Source organism: Hesperophylax consimilis, chromosome 18 (genome assembly GCF_061612785.1).
Source record: "Hesperophylax consimilis isolate HC1 chromosome 18, BYU_Hcon_1.0, whole genome shotgun sequence".
In the NCBI taxonomy this organism is placed as follows: domain Eukaryota; kingdom Metazoa; phylum Arthropoda; class Insecta; order Trichoptera; family Limnephilidae; genus Hesperophylax; species Hesperophylax consimilis.
Window position 1 is genome coordinate 27,065,003 of NC_142853.1, and position 16,025 is coordinate 27,081,027.

The 16,025-nt window shown below is 35.9% G+C and overlaps 1 protein-coding gene across 1 annotated transcript in view; it reads left to right on the forward strand.

Annotated features, from left to right (window-relative positions):
- Positions 1-13,766, forward strand: part of rsh (Rap GTPase activating protein radish) — a 558,630-nt gene extending 544,864 nt beyond the window's left edge. Inside the window, exons 15-19 of the mRNA XM_089642770.1 lie at positions 6,190-6,351; positions 8,483-8,634; positions 9,766-9,884; positions 11,102-11,284; positions 13,086-13,766. Of these exons, the coding sequence (XP_089498896.1) occupies positions 6,190-6,351; positions 8,483-8,634; positions 9,766-9,884; positions 11,102-11,284; positions 13,086-13,598 (1,129 nt within the window). The 3' untranslated portion in view covers positions 13,599-13,766. The remainder of the gene's footprint in view (positions 1-6,189; positions 6,352-8,482; positions 8,635-9,765; positions 9,885-11,101; positions 11,285-13,085) is intronic.
- Positions 13,767-16,025: the final 2,259 nt, after the last annotated feature.

A 16,025-nucleotide genomic window follows, 5' to 3' on the forward strand; every position in this document is an offset into this window, starting at 1 on the left:
TCGATTTGTTCACACAAATTGTTTCCTGCGAAAAACCAATGCAAAACATTTTAAAATAACAAAATTGAGTTGGACGTTTCAAGAAGCATTTTGTTACCTCTCGGTGGGACGAATAGATTTAAACTTAATAGGTGCTATAAATATCGGAATACCTCTGCGAATAAACTAGCTGTGTGCAATAAATAATGAGAAGTAGAAAATCTATTAATTGACTTACCGTGTGGGATGATATATCGGGTAATATGGCATATAGAGATAGCCAGGCGTAAGCAACCATAGTAAATTTTAGTGGGCGACATTTCTCCTGAGATGAAAATACTGTATGTGACGTGTACCTAGATAGTATTCTAAATGGTTCTTGAAATAAATAATTCAAAACAAAACACTTTTTCTAGACTTTTAGAGTCAAAATTCTTATAATCCTGTACGAGTGTGTAGGACGGCCTTTGCAAAATGTCCTCTCAAATTCACTCTTGGTGGAAACCTTCTTTGGTTCACCTCGCTTCTGAACTGGAGGGGCGTACCCATATGCAAGACACATCTATTGGAGAACTATGTAAACTCTATGAGCTACTATAGCCCTAGAGCTTAGCACTAGACTCATCTATGCTACGTAACTCGAACTATCACAGATAGTTTCCTATTGTTATATCTCTGCCTTACTAGCAGATTTAGTGTGTTGGGAACTCTTGATAAAGTAAAAGGTTCTTTTACTCTAATTACGTTTATTTACGTTACAATAAATTAAGTCTGGATTTGTCTACACTGTTTATTACCCGAGGGTTGGTAATTCTCCGTTTCTACTAGCTTTAAGGTTAAACGCAACGCTCGTAGTATTCTACGTGTTCACAGATGGCGTTAATAAATTAATTTTGTTTAAATACGCTTTTGCAAGGTATTGCTTTACAGTATTAAGACAAATTAATTGTTTGCGCCCTCATATACGTAATATGAATATGAATAAATAGTTTTTTCCATATAAAAACTCAATTCTATCGAGAAAGGCATACAAATACAATATTGGATTGAATCATCGGTAAAATATTGTATTTGTGTGCCTTTCTCGAAAGAATTAAGTCTTTAAACGAACAAAACTATTGATTCATATTCATATTGCGTATATAAAGGCGTAAACAAATGATTTGTCTTAATATTGTAAAGCAATACCTTGCAAAAACGTATTTAAACAAAATTAATTAATTAACGCCATCTGTGAACACGTAGAATACAACGAGCGTTGCGTTTAACCTTAAGTCTGACAAGGATACCCCACAGGCAATTGCTACACTCTAGCGACATCTGTCAGACTCTGGAGAAAGCTTTCTGACTAGTGCCATCTATCGCTTGAATACCCAACTTTTTACCATACATCACAGTTATCATAATTTAAAATGATTCAATTTATAGCCATATAAAGGAATTCATTCCAAATTGCTGTCATAAGGCAGAGTATCTTTCTAATCTAAAACCAAGCTCTGTAAGTTTAGCTAGCTGTTACCTATTATTACCTTCATGGCTTCATTGCGTCATCATGATCAAATTTTGTATTCAATGTAGGTAATAACGATAACCTCTATTAATATATAACCTTTTATTAATATTTCAAAAAAATATATTCCAGAGCTGCACGCCTAATACGCAAATATTTAACATTATTTGATTGAATATTTTTACTTTCTTTTTGGTTTCAACTTAATTGCTACGAGAGGGGGGAGATTGTTAAAAAATGCATTAAAGTTTTTTTTAAAGTTCTCAGGTTAGGAAATACGCATAAATTATTAAAATAACCCAAACTAAACCCTAAAAATCTATGTTGTCGTAGTTGTCTCCATTCGATATTTAAGTTAAAACCAAGTGTTGTTTTTTTAGGAGCCTTGGCATGCAGCAGAATTCGACAAGTTTATTCATAATTTTAACCACTTTGAATCCAATTCGCATCGTCCTTAATTTGATGTTATGGTTTTTTCAATAACCAACCGATTCGAACAGTAGAAGTAGCGTAACGTCGCATTGGTGCTGCTTTTATCACTTTCCTGTAATGCAATATCGGCAGCATTATTTGGGTATTTTCGTCGGATGTAAGCTCATTTCATAAATTAAATTCCTGATCACTTTAACAAGAGTAGAATAAATTAATCTAGCATTTTTAAACCACAAGGGAACAATTATTGTGATACCTGTTCTGCCTCTGGTTTACTAAGTTCCACCTATAAATAAATTCTAAAACATATTACGTTAGTGTATTCTGCAATCTCAGGGTCGAAAGCATATCCAACAAGCAACTAAAAATACAACATTTTGGCAAAAACGCCCCCTATAATATGATACTAAACCCTAAAACAAAATCCCACTCTCATTCAAAACTCAACAACAATATTTTAACATTTAAATCTTAAATAAAAAGTTTATACAAAACACAGGGTTAGAAATATAAAACATAATGACACCAAATACAGACTGAAACCGAAACCCCTCTAATGAACAAAAAACGCATTGTGAAGTATTTATAATTATTTCAGAAAAAACGCTTTTTAATATTACTTTATACTATCCATACTACTAAATTTTAATAATATGTAAACGAAAACCTCAGAACGTGAGATCACAGTGAGAATATCATTATATCTATTGGTTACCAAAAAGGAATATAATCAAACAATTATTATGAAAAATTAATGTATTTGTTGGAATTTACCTGTTAAAATGCTTTAAGACCAATAAATTTATTAAATTTTTGATTACGAAACGGGCTGCCCCATAAGCACTGTCGTCTGAAAATAAGTTTAGATATTTAACTTATAGAAGAGTTATTCTCTGTGGGATAAACAACACGGGGTTTTGGGAGGGGTGGTCCCTCGTGGGGGCCCAAAAACCGCAAAACTTTAAATAAATTATAACTGCGTTCTTCCAAACCTTCAAAACTTTATAAGGGATTAATCCAGCATTGGCTTCTCAAAAATAAATCCTTTGTGTCTAACGGGTAATCCGCCGGGGTTTTTAGGGGATAAAACTATAGCAACTAATATTGAAATGGATTTAAAAGTATTAATAAAACATAAAAAATATTCCCCTAAATATCAAATTTGGCTTGTTACATACGGCGTTTATTTACGTATTATTGTATTTATAATCTCATTTTAATCATTTTCTTGCCCTCTCTGTCCTTCTGGATGGCAAGAAAAACATTCACGGTATCCGGAAACTAGAGGTGCAATCGGGAAACTGGTGAATCTGCTTCACAAAGACAACCAAAAAAAATCGATCTAAACATATGGATTTTTTAATCTTTTTTCAAAAATTACTAAAAAAATTCCAACTCCAACGTGCTCGATTTATCTGAAAACGAAAGCCATAATCAAAAAAGTTATTCCACAAAATCGGCTACCACTTATACCGCTAGTTCCGGACACAGTGCCGGTTCTGTACGGACACCATTTACCTATGGTGTATGGTATCTGATGATATGATCATACCATCCCCTCATACCCTCTTCCGAGAGAGGCTCCTCCGATCACCTCTCACCCCAGAAGATAGATGGAAACTTGAGTGGCAAACGGCCAACGTGGGAAATGCACACCTCATACAGGACCCCACCGACAGACAGCCTGGGTTCTCATTGCCTCGCAAAACCTGGTCCGCCATCAATAGGTTAAGGTGCTCCCATAGCCGCTGTGCCCACATGATGCACAGATGGGGCCTGAAAGAGTCGGCGATGTGTGAATGTGGTGCGGTGCAGACCACCGAACGTGTGGTCAACGAATGCCCGCTCCATTCATTCCCCGGCGGGATTGATGAAGTCCAGATGGCGACGCCTGAGGCCCTAGACTGGCTCGCAGACCTAAATGTCCCTCTTTGACCCCTCCACCATACGAAAGAAGAAGATTCCCTCTTCCCATCTATTCTTCTTCGATATGTCTTCTTTCGATTATTCTAAATTTACTATCTAATAATATACAGAAATATTTGCAAAGTGCCCAAAGCAGTATTAGAATACATACTTTGTGTGCGCTGCATTAAAAGGCATAAGTACTTACTAACCAAAGCAATTTGGAATCCCGTCTACTCGCATTTCCTCACGCTCTGGTAAATAATCATGAAAATATTTCTCAAAGGCAGTTTTCCAATCTCAATTTTACTTTGACTAGCGGGGCTTCGCGGGAGGTAAATGTTCCAACAGCCAAAAGATTTGGTTTGGATATGTTTAGAAACCCAAAACTAAGTTCCCGGAAAAAAAATCTAGTGAGCGCATCAAACGTGCACATAATTTATTTTACCTGTGTATTTTCAGGATGGTTATTTCGGTAGTTAAATTATATGTATGCTTAAGAATTTGGGTACTTACCTACATTATAAACACCTCAATTATACTGCCACCATAGCAGAACCATTGAATAGGGGGTAAGTACAGTAAGGAAAAGCAAGGAAACTGCACAAAATTGTCCACTTAGCGCTAAATAACCCGTGAATTTAAATTATTTTCCCTTCTTTCCTCGAAATCATTTTTCATGCTGTGAAATTATATCACGTCATCATGATAAAAAAATCTTTTATGGTTCTGTCTGTCTGTTCTCTCATTTAATTAACTCGGATTTGTTTTACGTATTTCATGCTCGGATAGTACTATTTTATGTTTTTAAATTGGAAATAACCTTTAAAAGCTTTCCACTTCGTGGTTTAAGAACTACGCAGGCACAACGTGTCACCATAAGTAATTCTCAGTTAAAAGGTTATAACTTACGGTGTATAGCTTATTTTTAGTTTTAAAAAAAAGAGATTTAGCGTCTTTCGCGTTTTTAGTTAGTTGTTCGGGGATGTGAATGGATTGGAGTAGAGTTTTAAAGTTGTGAATTCTAGTGTACCTGAAAACATTTTTAAGGCGATGCACTACGTCGTGTAATATTTTAAACTGAGCCGCTATTAATAACAACCCTTACGTAGATGGCGATAAGGTTTAAATTCCCGCTTAACACCATACAGCTGTGTTGATTTATGCAAGAAAAAAACATGGCCAAAAAGTGCCTTTTGTTTTATTTTGTGGATGTTCAGGCATAAATATTTAATTTTTTTCCGATCATTTTATAAATAACTTAATTTGCCACATTATACAATAAAATCATAACCGAAAATGGGTTCGTAATTAAGAGATTTTGAACTTTAAAGCAGGTTTAATAGGCCTATACATTATTATTTTTTTTGGGCTTATAAAAAGACTTATCTAAAAAATACTCGATTATTTCAAAGGCCAAGATGTTTTCTACTCGCAGTATTTAATTAAAGCATCTGAAACATTTCTAGACGACCAAATTTTCAAACCAAAAACACATGATTTTGCATTACTACGTATGGCATCGCCTTAAGGTGGAAATAATGAGTTTCTAAAGAAATAAAAGAGTATTTGTTTCATTTGATCGTACCACGTCTTCCTCGGGCGTCTCCGAATTCATCTAACATTCAATTTGACGTCATACATTCTCATTATACCCCTTTCTTCGTTCATTACACACGCCACTTATTACCACATATAAGTATATGATTCATGAGATCGTCAATCTACGTCTTTCTCGGGCGTCCCTAACTTTTCTACCATCCAAATAACTCTCTAAACACTCCTGACACTAATAAGAACAAAGTTTGAATTTTTCAGCCAAATCGGTCCAATAATTTTGCTTGTATATTATATACAACTACCCTCTCATGAAGACTCAGACACATTACGCCATATAATTCGAGCATAATTTGGGCGTGGCATATACATTATACATATTATGTGTTGGGGTGACACACTACGCTATAATCTCCTTCAGGAGAGGGGGTCAGATAAATTTTGGAACTGCCGCGGAATATCATTTCTTTGTATGGGATCTGTCACTTTGACAGATGACAACCGCGTAATTACGGCGTTCCGTAAATTGTTCTGACCCCTTCTCTTGCCGTAGATAGGAGAGGGGTCGCATAATTTTCAACTATAGCCTGGCTAACTTATAGCGTAATTTATACTATTAAAAGTTCAAATAAATTCCACAAGTTTTTTCTACAACCCTACAAAGTCTACCTACAACTTCTGCTGTCGTAATGGATAAAAAAATATTTGGGTTAACAAAAAGTTTTGGGCAAATTATTAAGATTTCAATATACGCTCTGTTATTACGACATGATGTTTAATATAATGTGTGATTTATTTGTCTACAGGGTGTTCCAGGAGATGCTGTACGGCATCCAGACCGGTTTCGGCTCCCCGCAGGTGCCAGTGGCGGAGCTCCTGGCCCGCCCGGTGCCCTCCCTGCTGTCTCCGCAGGCGGCCCGTCCTAAGACGAGCAACTTCCTCCAAGTGCCCGACGTGGAATCAGTCAGGTTATTGTTTGTGGCGATACTAGATTGAGAGTGTGGTCTGTTTACTCCGTGTGACGCCGCGTGGGTGAACCCTATTTCAAATCGTACGAAGAATTCATTTTTAATTGAATTTCAAAGGAGTTTCATGGATGGATTTCACCCACGCAGTGTCATAATCAGCTATTTTGAAGCGGTGCCATTTTGTTTGCGTCTGTGACGTGTCAGCAGGGTTGCCAATTCGTGGAAAATTTCCCAAATTGCGGGGAATTTCTAAGATTTTTTAAGCTTTGGCTATTTTGCGGTTAGAACCTTTATGTGGGGATTCTGAACATTCCTTGATTATATTTTTGAAAATGTACTATAATATCGTTTTCTTTAGAAACAAATTTTCAAAAAAAAAATCAATTCTTAAAGCATGAGAGAAAGAGAATATCCAAAAAAAATCTAATCAATTTCAAAAATTGCACGTGTTTTGACAGTTTTGGTCATATTTTTTCTTGGTTGACATATACGCAGTATTCGTACAGCTTGTCCAGCGATTCATTCGCAAATAAAAGTAATTTCGCTGTCAAAAATATGAAAAACGGAAAACTCTTAAAAATAAATAACAATAAAAGAGGACTATTGATTTCGGGGTGTAAGTTCTGAGGTCCGACATGGTGGTTCATAGGCAAAACAGAACCGACAATATCAAAAAGGTTCTCTGAACATGCAAACTCGGTCATCCAGACATACCCACCATTTGATTTCAACCTAAGTACCTACTGAGAAGTCCCAAAACCTATCGAGCACCACTAATAATTACAGAGGCGATTGAATTTCGTGAGCACCCTATTCACTTTAATAGGTATGATGGATTGACCCTCGACGCTTCTTGATAAGCACCTGGCTTTGAAGGGTGTTTCCAAGTAGTAACCGATATTTCAAATGTAATCCCACCAATGAGAATTGACTGACACAGTATTATCTCTGATACACCACTCTCTGCACTACATAAATACCCTGATGATGGACACTGTAAGACTGTTTGAAATGTTGACAAGGAGAGGAGGTAGCACTACACGTATTTCGCATAAGAAAACATATCACTGGTTCTTGGTGAAGAACTTATTCATTCAATTTGAAAGCTTGTCCAAAAATAGAGATTCAGATAGTTTACCCGCCCGCTACAAACTTTATTTTTTTTTATATAAATAGATAAAAGATTTATGCATATACAGGGTATCCGTATCCGGGGATAAAATGCACTAAAAAAATTATTTTCCAACGTTTTAAGGCAGTTTTTAGGTTTAAAAAAAATTATTGTTTGTAGGGGAAAATAAATTTTCTTCTGTGGAAAAATATTTTAGTATGAGAAAATAAAAGTTGGAATTTCTAAAAAAGTTATTTATCTTTTTCATTTCTACCATCATGTAGAATTATCCCCGGACACCCTGTATGGGTATTATGATTTTGAAACTGGAAATGTGAGCAATAATATATTTTTATACATTTTTCAAATATATGTACACGGTGTCGGGAAACTCGTAGTACAAGCGGTAAACTGGAGAATCTACATCGCAAATAGAACCCAAAAAACTTTTTTTTCAGTCCGATTAGAATTTCGACCTTTTTTACGATTTTTTTCTGTGATTAAAGGGTTGAATAAAACTTTTGGATGCGGTTCTATGCTTCGACGCATTTTAAAAGCCCTCTAGCGACCGACCTTTTCTAACATTACCTAAAAAAATCCGACTTTAAGTTCGATTTATTCGAAAATGAAAGCTCAAATTTAAAAAAGTTATAACACAAAATCGTCTCCAAATGTGATGTAGATTCATCAGTTTACCGCTTGTACTACGAGTTTCGGGACATTGTGTAGGAATACATGGAAGTAGGTACCTGTACCTACCTATACAATGTGGTCAAGAAAAAATAATTTATGGTAATATTAGAAATGTTTCAAGTCAATCTCACTAGATGTCACTCCCATCCATTGATTTTTTATCAGAATTATTATTACTGATTAATAATTAATGCACTGGTCTCTTTCAACTATGGCGTTCTTAATAGCTTAGTGAGTTTGTATCTACATTGTCTAATAGAGGATAGTTTGGAGTTCGAAAAATTACTTTTGATCTGGCGATTCATAGATGTAATGAATTAATTTCAGACCAAAGAGTGTCCCCAGTTCCCCCATGGTGAAGAGGGCCTTCTCGCGCCTGGGCACCCTGACCGCCGGCTGGGGCAGGTCCATTCGCAAGCAGCAAGCCCAACTCAGCGCTGACGACAAGAAGAAGTGGGCTTCTTCGCAGGACTGCTCCAGTAAGTGTTTTCTTTGAGAATATATTGTTTCTGTAAGGTTTCATCTACCGTTATAAATAGTGGATGGGGCCTTTCGTCATATTCAGTGGTGGTTCTCTACGAGCGACAATCGCGATTATCCTTACCAAAAACGGAGACAATACTCATCAAATACTTCCGAAATCTCTAAAAGAAAAAAATACTTGATGCTTTCTATTCACCAAAATTAATGAATTCTCATAAAAGCAATTAACATTTGCAGTAATATAATATAAAAATAATTTTGGATCATTTTCAAGTTTAAATTTAAAAATTGGTTTAATGAATGAAATCATAATGCACCTACATAATACTCAGATATTCCTGTCTCCCATCTTAGATTTAGCCTTTTATTGTGCCGTTCTAAACACCTTTATCTCGGACGAAAATGGCAATACATTATTTTGGAAACTCTTTAACCTGCAGAGGCCTTGTTACTGTGCATTTTTTTGTCACTGGAACTATGAATGGCAAACTTATTAAGACACTGAAATCTTAAAAATATATTAAAGATTAGAGTATTCATAGTAGTTTACACTTTGAAGGGTGACATCTTTGAAGATATGTATTTACATTAATAAATAATTGCACTTTAACATTTTGATCGATAGATGCTTACATAAAATAGGGACAGATGAGGTGACTAACATCAACTGCAGAAAAATAAAATAGCCAAAGTAAGGTAACGGTTTGCAGAGCAGTCCACTGTGAAACTTTTCTGCACAGGGTCTTACAGGACTCGGTTTATGTCGTTTCCTTATCAACCCACAGGACAACAGCCTAATATACAGAGGTTTTTCTTTGCTTATCCAAAGAATGCGATGCCAGATGTAAAAATAATAACTTACAAGAATAAATACATTTATAAATACAAAAATACCCAGCAGATAAGCCATGGGAAGATGGGTAGCAGACGTGGAAGAGAAAAACACTGCACACATCAATATAGTAGTTGGTCAATAGCTGCACCTCGTGGCTTTGAAACTTATGTGACTGGTACAGTCGCTATTCCCTCACTTTTTTGGGGCATATTTGCCATGTGATAGCCAACTATTGATTATATTATGCTATTTACTTGCTTTATTATAATACATTATTTGTTTTATTTTGCAGATAAAGATGGGCGAGACAAGGGGGGAGGGGAGCGGGCAGGCACTGCTCTGGCGGTCCCGAGGTTGTCTGTCTGTGCAGACGCTCAGAAGGTGGACAGAGCCAAACTGGCGCAGACAGAGGTAAACATTCATTATGATATTTATACTTTTGCAAAAAACCATTCTTCAAGAGCGCCCCTCTCTATACCATTGAGGTATATAGATAGAGTCAACATTGGCGTGTGAAGAATGTGCCACTTACACAGGTTCATTGTCTGCTGTGAGATTCCACGGGCTTAAGTCGGTTACAAGCGCTCGCTGGGCAGAGGTCTGGGGCGATAACTTCAAAATGCTACTGATACTGTACAAGTCATACTGAAAAAGATAGGGAAAGCAATAAAATGACCTTTCATCTGTAAATAGGGTTTTACCATAATCATTAGTCATGTAAATTGGCTTGTTAATGTTAAAAAAACTCAAGAAGCATTTGAAGTTGGCGGGCCGGTAACCCAAATGTTCCGGGCGATGGCGCGGCGGGCGGTCACAGGCGACTTCGTCGGGACAGCCGCTGCACCCCCTTCCTACTTCCTGCACAGGAACAATATTTTACACTGATTTTGCAAGGAATATTGATTCTATCTATATACCTTAATTGTTTGGAAACAAGCTCAAACTTCTATTCACCCGATTTGGGGTTTCTATGCAGCCAGCAATTTACACGCTGTTGTAAAAAGAACTAGTAATTTGTAAGCAGATTTTATTTTTGAAGACCATATGGAGATATTACAATGCGAGTTCCCTGTATACTGTCAGATTGATTTATGGACCAATTGCAGAAAAGAAGACGGTCATGCTCCATCTGCACTCCGCGAAACTTGGTTGTTCCCCTTTACCTGGCGGGTTAAGTTAGAGCTGAAGAAAGGAATGTAGCCCATAATATTTCACCAACAAATGCAAATATAATATGTCTCGACGCCATCTAGTGGGAAATTTAGCACTAACAAAGCCTTTCCAACAAAATAAAATTGGTTGTTTACAGGAGAAAAAAAAAATATATTATAAGCAGTAATTGTTGATTGAAGTACATATTGAATTATTTGGTGTGTTGAAAATAAGCCGACGTAGCTCAGTGGTCTCCGAGCACCTGACCGGACATCAGAAGGTGCAGGTTCAATTCCCGTCGGTGGCATTTATTTTTACTTGGGAGATATTTGCAATTTGTATGGATATTTTAAGTGACTAATTATTGCTTATAATAATTTGTTGTCCTTTGTGGTATGCATAAAAAATCTTGTCTAATAAACATTAGTTAATCATTAAAAAATAATATTAAATTTGATTTTTGTTTTTCTTTGCAGTTTTCGATAATAGAGTTTGACCCGGATACATTCCGGATATTACTGGATTACCTACACACTGGCAGCTGCCCCCTGACCTGCGCCTCTATCCCTGGCCTCATCTGCGCCGCCGAGCACTACGACCTGCCCGAGCTGCTGCAGGCCTGCTTCCATCACGCCAAGCAGTTCTTGCGTATCGATGTGGTAACTACATTATTAACACGTTTACATAACTAATTTATACATTTTATTTTCTCTTCTGTTTTCTTACAATAGTTTTATATCCATTTTTCTAGGGTCAATCAAATCTATACTGCATATTTATTATATTATCATCAATTGTAATGTGACTAACTTACCATTGGGCCGTTTGGGGGAAGGCAGAGTAGACTGACCGCCAAACAACTCTATCTTGGCACACACTCCTTGCCTCATTCACATTTATACATCATATCATACATACTTTTCTATTTTTCTGACTCTTGACATGGCCCGACTCCAGTATGTGATTTACTTGATCGTGCCATGTCTTCCTCGGGCGTCCCCGACTTCTTCATTCATATTTGCGTCATATATTCGCTTTACACTCGTTTCTTCGTTCATTCGCTCTATATGCCCAAACCATCTGAGCATCCCTTTTCTAATCTTACTCATTGCGCTTACATCAGTCTTGCATTATTTGCGGTTCTCCACATCTCTCACACGATCATACAAGGTTTTACCACACATACGCCTCAGGGATATCATTTCTATAGCATTCAGTCTATTTTCATCTTTCCTCTGCTAGTTCCACATCTCTCTGCCATACATCAGGGTAGGTACTAGCGCTCTATTCTGGACTGCTAGCTTCGCTTCTTTGAACAGATTTTTTGATTGAAACAATCAACATTACAAGACTAGTGGTGGTTTACTGGTGGTTTCGGAGAATTTGAACAATTCTTCAAATTTCAAAGTTAATAAAACCACTTTAATTATTAGGAAAAAAGAGTACAAAAATAGAAAAATAATCATAATTGTAAGGTTCACATACAAAACAGTACAAAAATAGAAAAAGGGAGGGAGGTTAAGTAGAACAAACAAGAAGAAACAAAAAATGAAACAGACAGGGATACAAAGCCAATGTAGGAATTCACAAGAAGTTACTTACCCAGTAATACATTTGTAAAAATATATTATTTTTGATTACAAATACAGGGGATAGGAAAGGAGAGAGAAAGAAACAATACACAATACAACACGACAAGAATTACGTATTTTTTTTTTTTAATTTTTTAATTATATGAATTATTTCTTTGCATCTTTACATACGCAACATGAATATGAATAAATAGTGTTGTTCGTATACAAACTCAATTCTTTCAGGAAAGGCTTACAAATAGAATGTTTTATCAGCGATTCAATCGAATATTGTGTTTGTGTGCCTTTCTTGAAAGAATTGACTTTATACATACATATTGCTTATATACAGGCGTAAACAAATAATTCATCTTAATATTTTAAAGCATAATTTGCGAAAAGTGATTTTTACCGAAATAATTAAATTAGTGCCATCTATGAAAAGCAAATTACGAATTCTTTTAATTATACCCTTAAAGCAGAATTTTGATTCTTGGTTAAATTTTACACACTTTTTTCGTTAAAAATGAGAGGAAATTAGTGTCTAGCTCTTATTTTGAAATACTTTGTATAAAGCCCTAATTAAAGTCTTCGAAAGTATCGAAGATACTACTGGAGCTATTTCTAACTCTCATAGCATAAAATTTTAATGTGCCTAAAAAATCAATTACTAAACACAAAGTTAGTAGTTCAAGTAAATAACAATAAATAATGTAATTGCAACCGGTGCTAGATTCAATAGTGTCACAAGTGTCGATACTCCCACCCCTGGATGGTTGGAATATCGATACTTATTACTAGTACTCTAAGGTTGCCTCTTTGGGTTCTGTAAAGATCAAAGTTTTTTTTAATTATCACATAAATAATCTTTTAATGTTGTTAATTCCAGGTTTGCATAATGCTTGTGTCCCTGGAAAACTATTACTGGCGTTACACCTCCGCCTCGGAATTGGTAAACATGATCCTAGCCTTCGTAGAGCAGAGAGCCTTTGCTCTCTTCCAGACCCCAGAGTTCCTCAACCTGTCCGAGTCCATGGTTCAGATGATAATGTGCAGAAACCTGGACTGCCCGGAATTGCGCAAGTTTGAGGCCATGGTGAGCTGGTGCCGACACAAGATACGCACAAAGACTTCTAGACTGGACGACAAGTTAGAGTACAGGTGTGTGATGGACCGACTGGCGCGGGACCTGAAGCTGTACAGAATATCTCCGCAGGACCTGATCAAGGTGGTGTTGCCCTCAAAGGCCATCAAGAACGAGAGGATCTTGGAGACACTCATGTTCCAGGCCAACTCGGGGATGTACCGCATCCAGGACAGCTACCTGGAAGCCTGCCAACAGAAGCTTCAGAAACAAGACTCCAGGTTCTCTGAATGGGAGAGCTTTGATTATGGACTTTAAATAATTGATTAGAGTAAAGGATCAAGGTAATTGGTGACTTCCTGAATTTATAGTTCAGGCATCGGGACAATGCTAATGCAATGGGATGCGGCTGCTAAGGCTCACACATTTATATTAATTTGTTATTCATTGGACTCTCTTCTTTATTTGGTTAAATGCACTAACATTATTATCAATCATAATGATTGTTTTACTAGATTTAATTTGAGTAGATAACTAATCCACTATGATTGTATGATTTGAATTCACGCAACTAGTTTGGTTGGTTGATTACTTTGTATGACTTGTGTTGTGAGTAAGGTGGTAAGGTGACCTCAGTCTGGTCTCAGTTAGCCGTAAGTGTGCCTGAACTTAGCACAAACAACAACTATTGCCTAGCGTCGGCTGGCCCGAACTAGATAAAGGTTGTTAGTAGCATGCGTTTGTGTATTCTAATTCTATTGAAGAAAATATTTTTCATAAAAGTGACTGATAAATTAAAAAAAGACAACATTTAAAATATTTATTATACATATGTATCAAACAAAATTATAATATTTTATGTATTTAAAGTATGTATAATCTGAATATATATTACGTAAAATCATTGTGTTATTTACTAATACATTATTGTGATTTGGACAATCTAGTTGTTTGTATAACAAACTGCAACAAACATACATACAAACATACACATACATTGTTCATACAACTTATTGGAGATGAACATTATTTGTAAAACTGAATGTTAAGCGTGTTGGATGTTAACCGTTGTATTGCTTAACAAACAAACAAACATTCATACCTGCGTACATTACGTTCTCGTGTATTCTCTTGCCTGTTTAGTTAAGGATATGCTATTTTGACTCAATTCACTTTGTAATCGAGGAAAGAAGATATTAGATTACCACTGGAACTATTGTTCCTTCCTTTAAACCTGCTCCCCCGGTATTAATCCATTTCCACTTCTTCGATAAATTATTATCCCAAGCTACATAGTTATTTATTTTTATAGCTTTAGTCCTTATTATTTTCTTATCTTTATTATTGAATAGTAGGCTTAACACCAATTTAATAATTATTAAGCACTAATTAACGACAATACTTTTATTGCACATTGTAGATATTTTGAATTTACTTTAATTTTGCAAATTAGTATGTACTATATATGTACCTTTACGTTTGCTGCTTACGTCTGTAATAGAAGTTACCTCCCGTGTTAATTGTAAGTATTATTGGTTAGTAGTTTTACTAAATCACTTTGTGAATTGCCTTAAGAATATTATAACATAACCTTCCTAATATCCTCCCCGGCTACGCATCCGTGATTGTGGACATTCAGTGGTAATCGGTATCAGTTTTTAAATATCTATTGTGTTGTATATTCTGTGTCCTTTTGTTAAACAAACTAAATATGATTTACTGCACGTATTACATCCACATTGCTTTAATTAATATACAAAAATACATTAAATTCTATAATCGAAAACCATTTGAAAGCTTCAAGAAGTATTTAACCCAAATAGAGTACAATAATGCCTCGTTTAATGAAAAATTAAGGAAATCAGAAGGTCACCGTGAGAAACAAATTAGAAAGAAAAGTATGAAATTAGAAGATGTGGAAAGACCGAACATTCGGTAGATCGTTTAAATAAAAAAAAACTGATTTATAAAAGTTTTAAAATATAATGCTCACAGTTGGCTCTGTCAGCAGCCTTTGATGTTAATTTAGTAAGATTTTAATTACACGTTGCTGACATTTTATTGTACAATACAAGCAACTGAAGGATAGCTTACTTATGTTATTTCAGCCTTTGATAACGGAGTTTCCAATTACGAGCCATAACGGTTTACAGAACGTCCTATTAACATACTTCATTAAGCGAGGTGTTACTGTATAAATTCCTTATAAACTTAAAATGTAATATTAAGCATTTACGACTTGTAGAACAAGAGAATTTGTGCTAGAACAAATATCCAATTAGTCCTGGGTCGATCGTGAATTACCCAATCACTTTAACTCAATCACGAACCGCCAATGATCGATCAGGTTACTTTTTCAAAAAAGATTCAATCATTTGATTGAGCTGAGAGTGATGGGCGTAGTGGAAGACCATAGATATACGAAAATTGTAGACTGGGCATCTCGAATTTCGTTCTCTCGACAGAAGTAGAGATGGTATGGGTGAACCTAGGATCCAAATCAGATCATTTTAGCAATTAGCAAACAGACTAATCTTTCCTACCTGTCCCCGTTAACTGGAACCAGGAATCGCATTTAAAGTCCGTTTCAGATTTACTCTCTCTATTTCTGTGTCACGAGAACAAGACTCGAGACGCCCGGTCTACACAGTTTATACATCTATGTTATATAGTGCTGGCAGAAATTTTTATGGCAATTTTTCTGTGTATCACTTCAACATCATTGAGTCATGTAAAATGATCGAT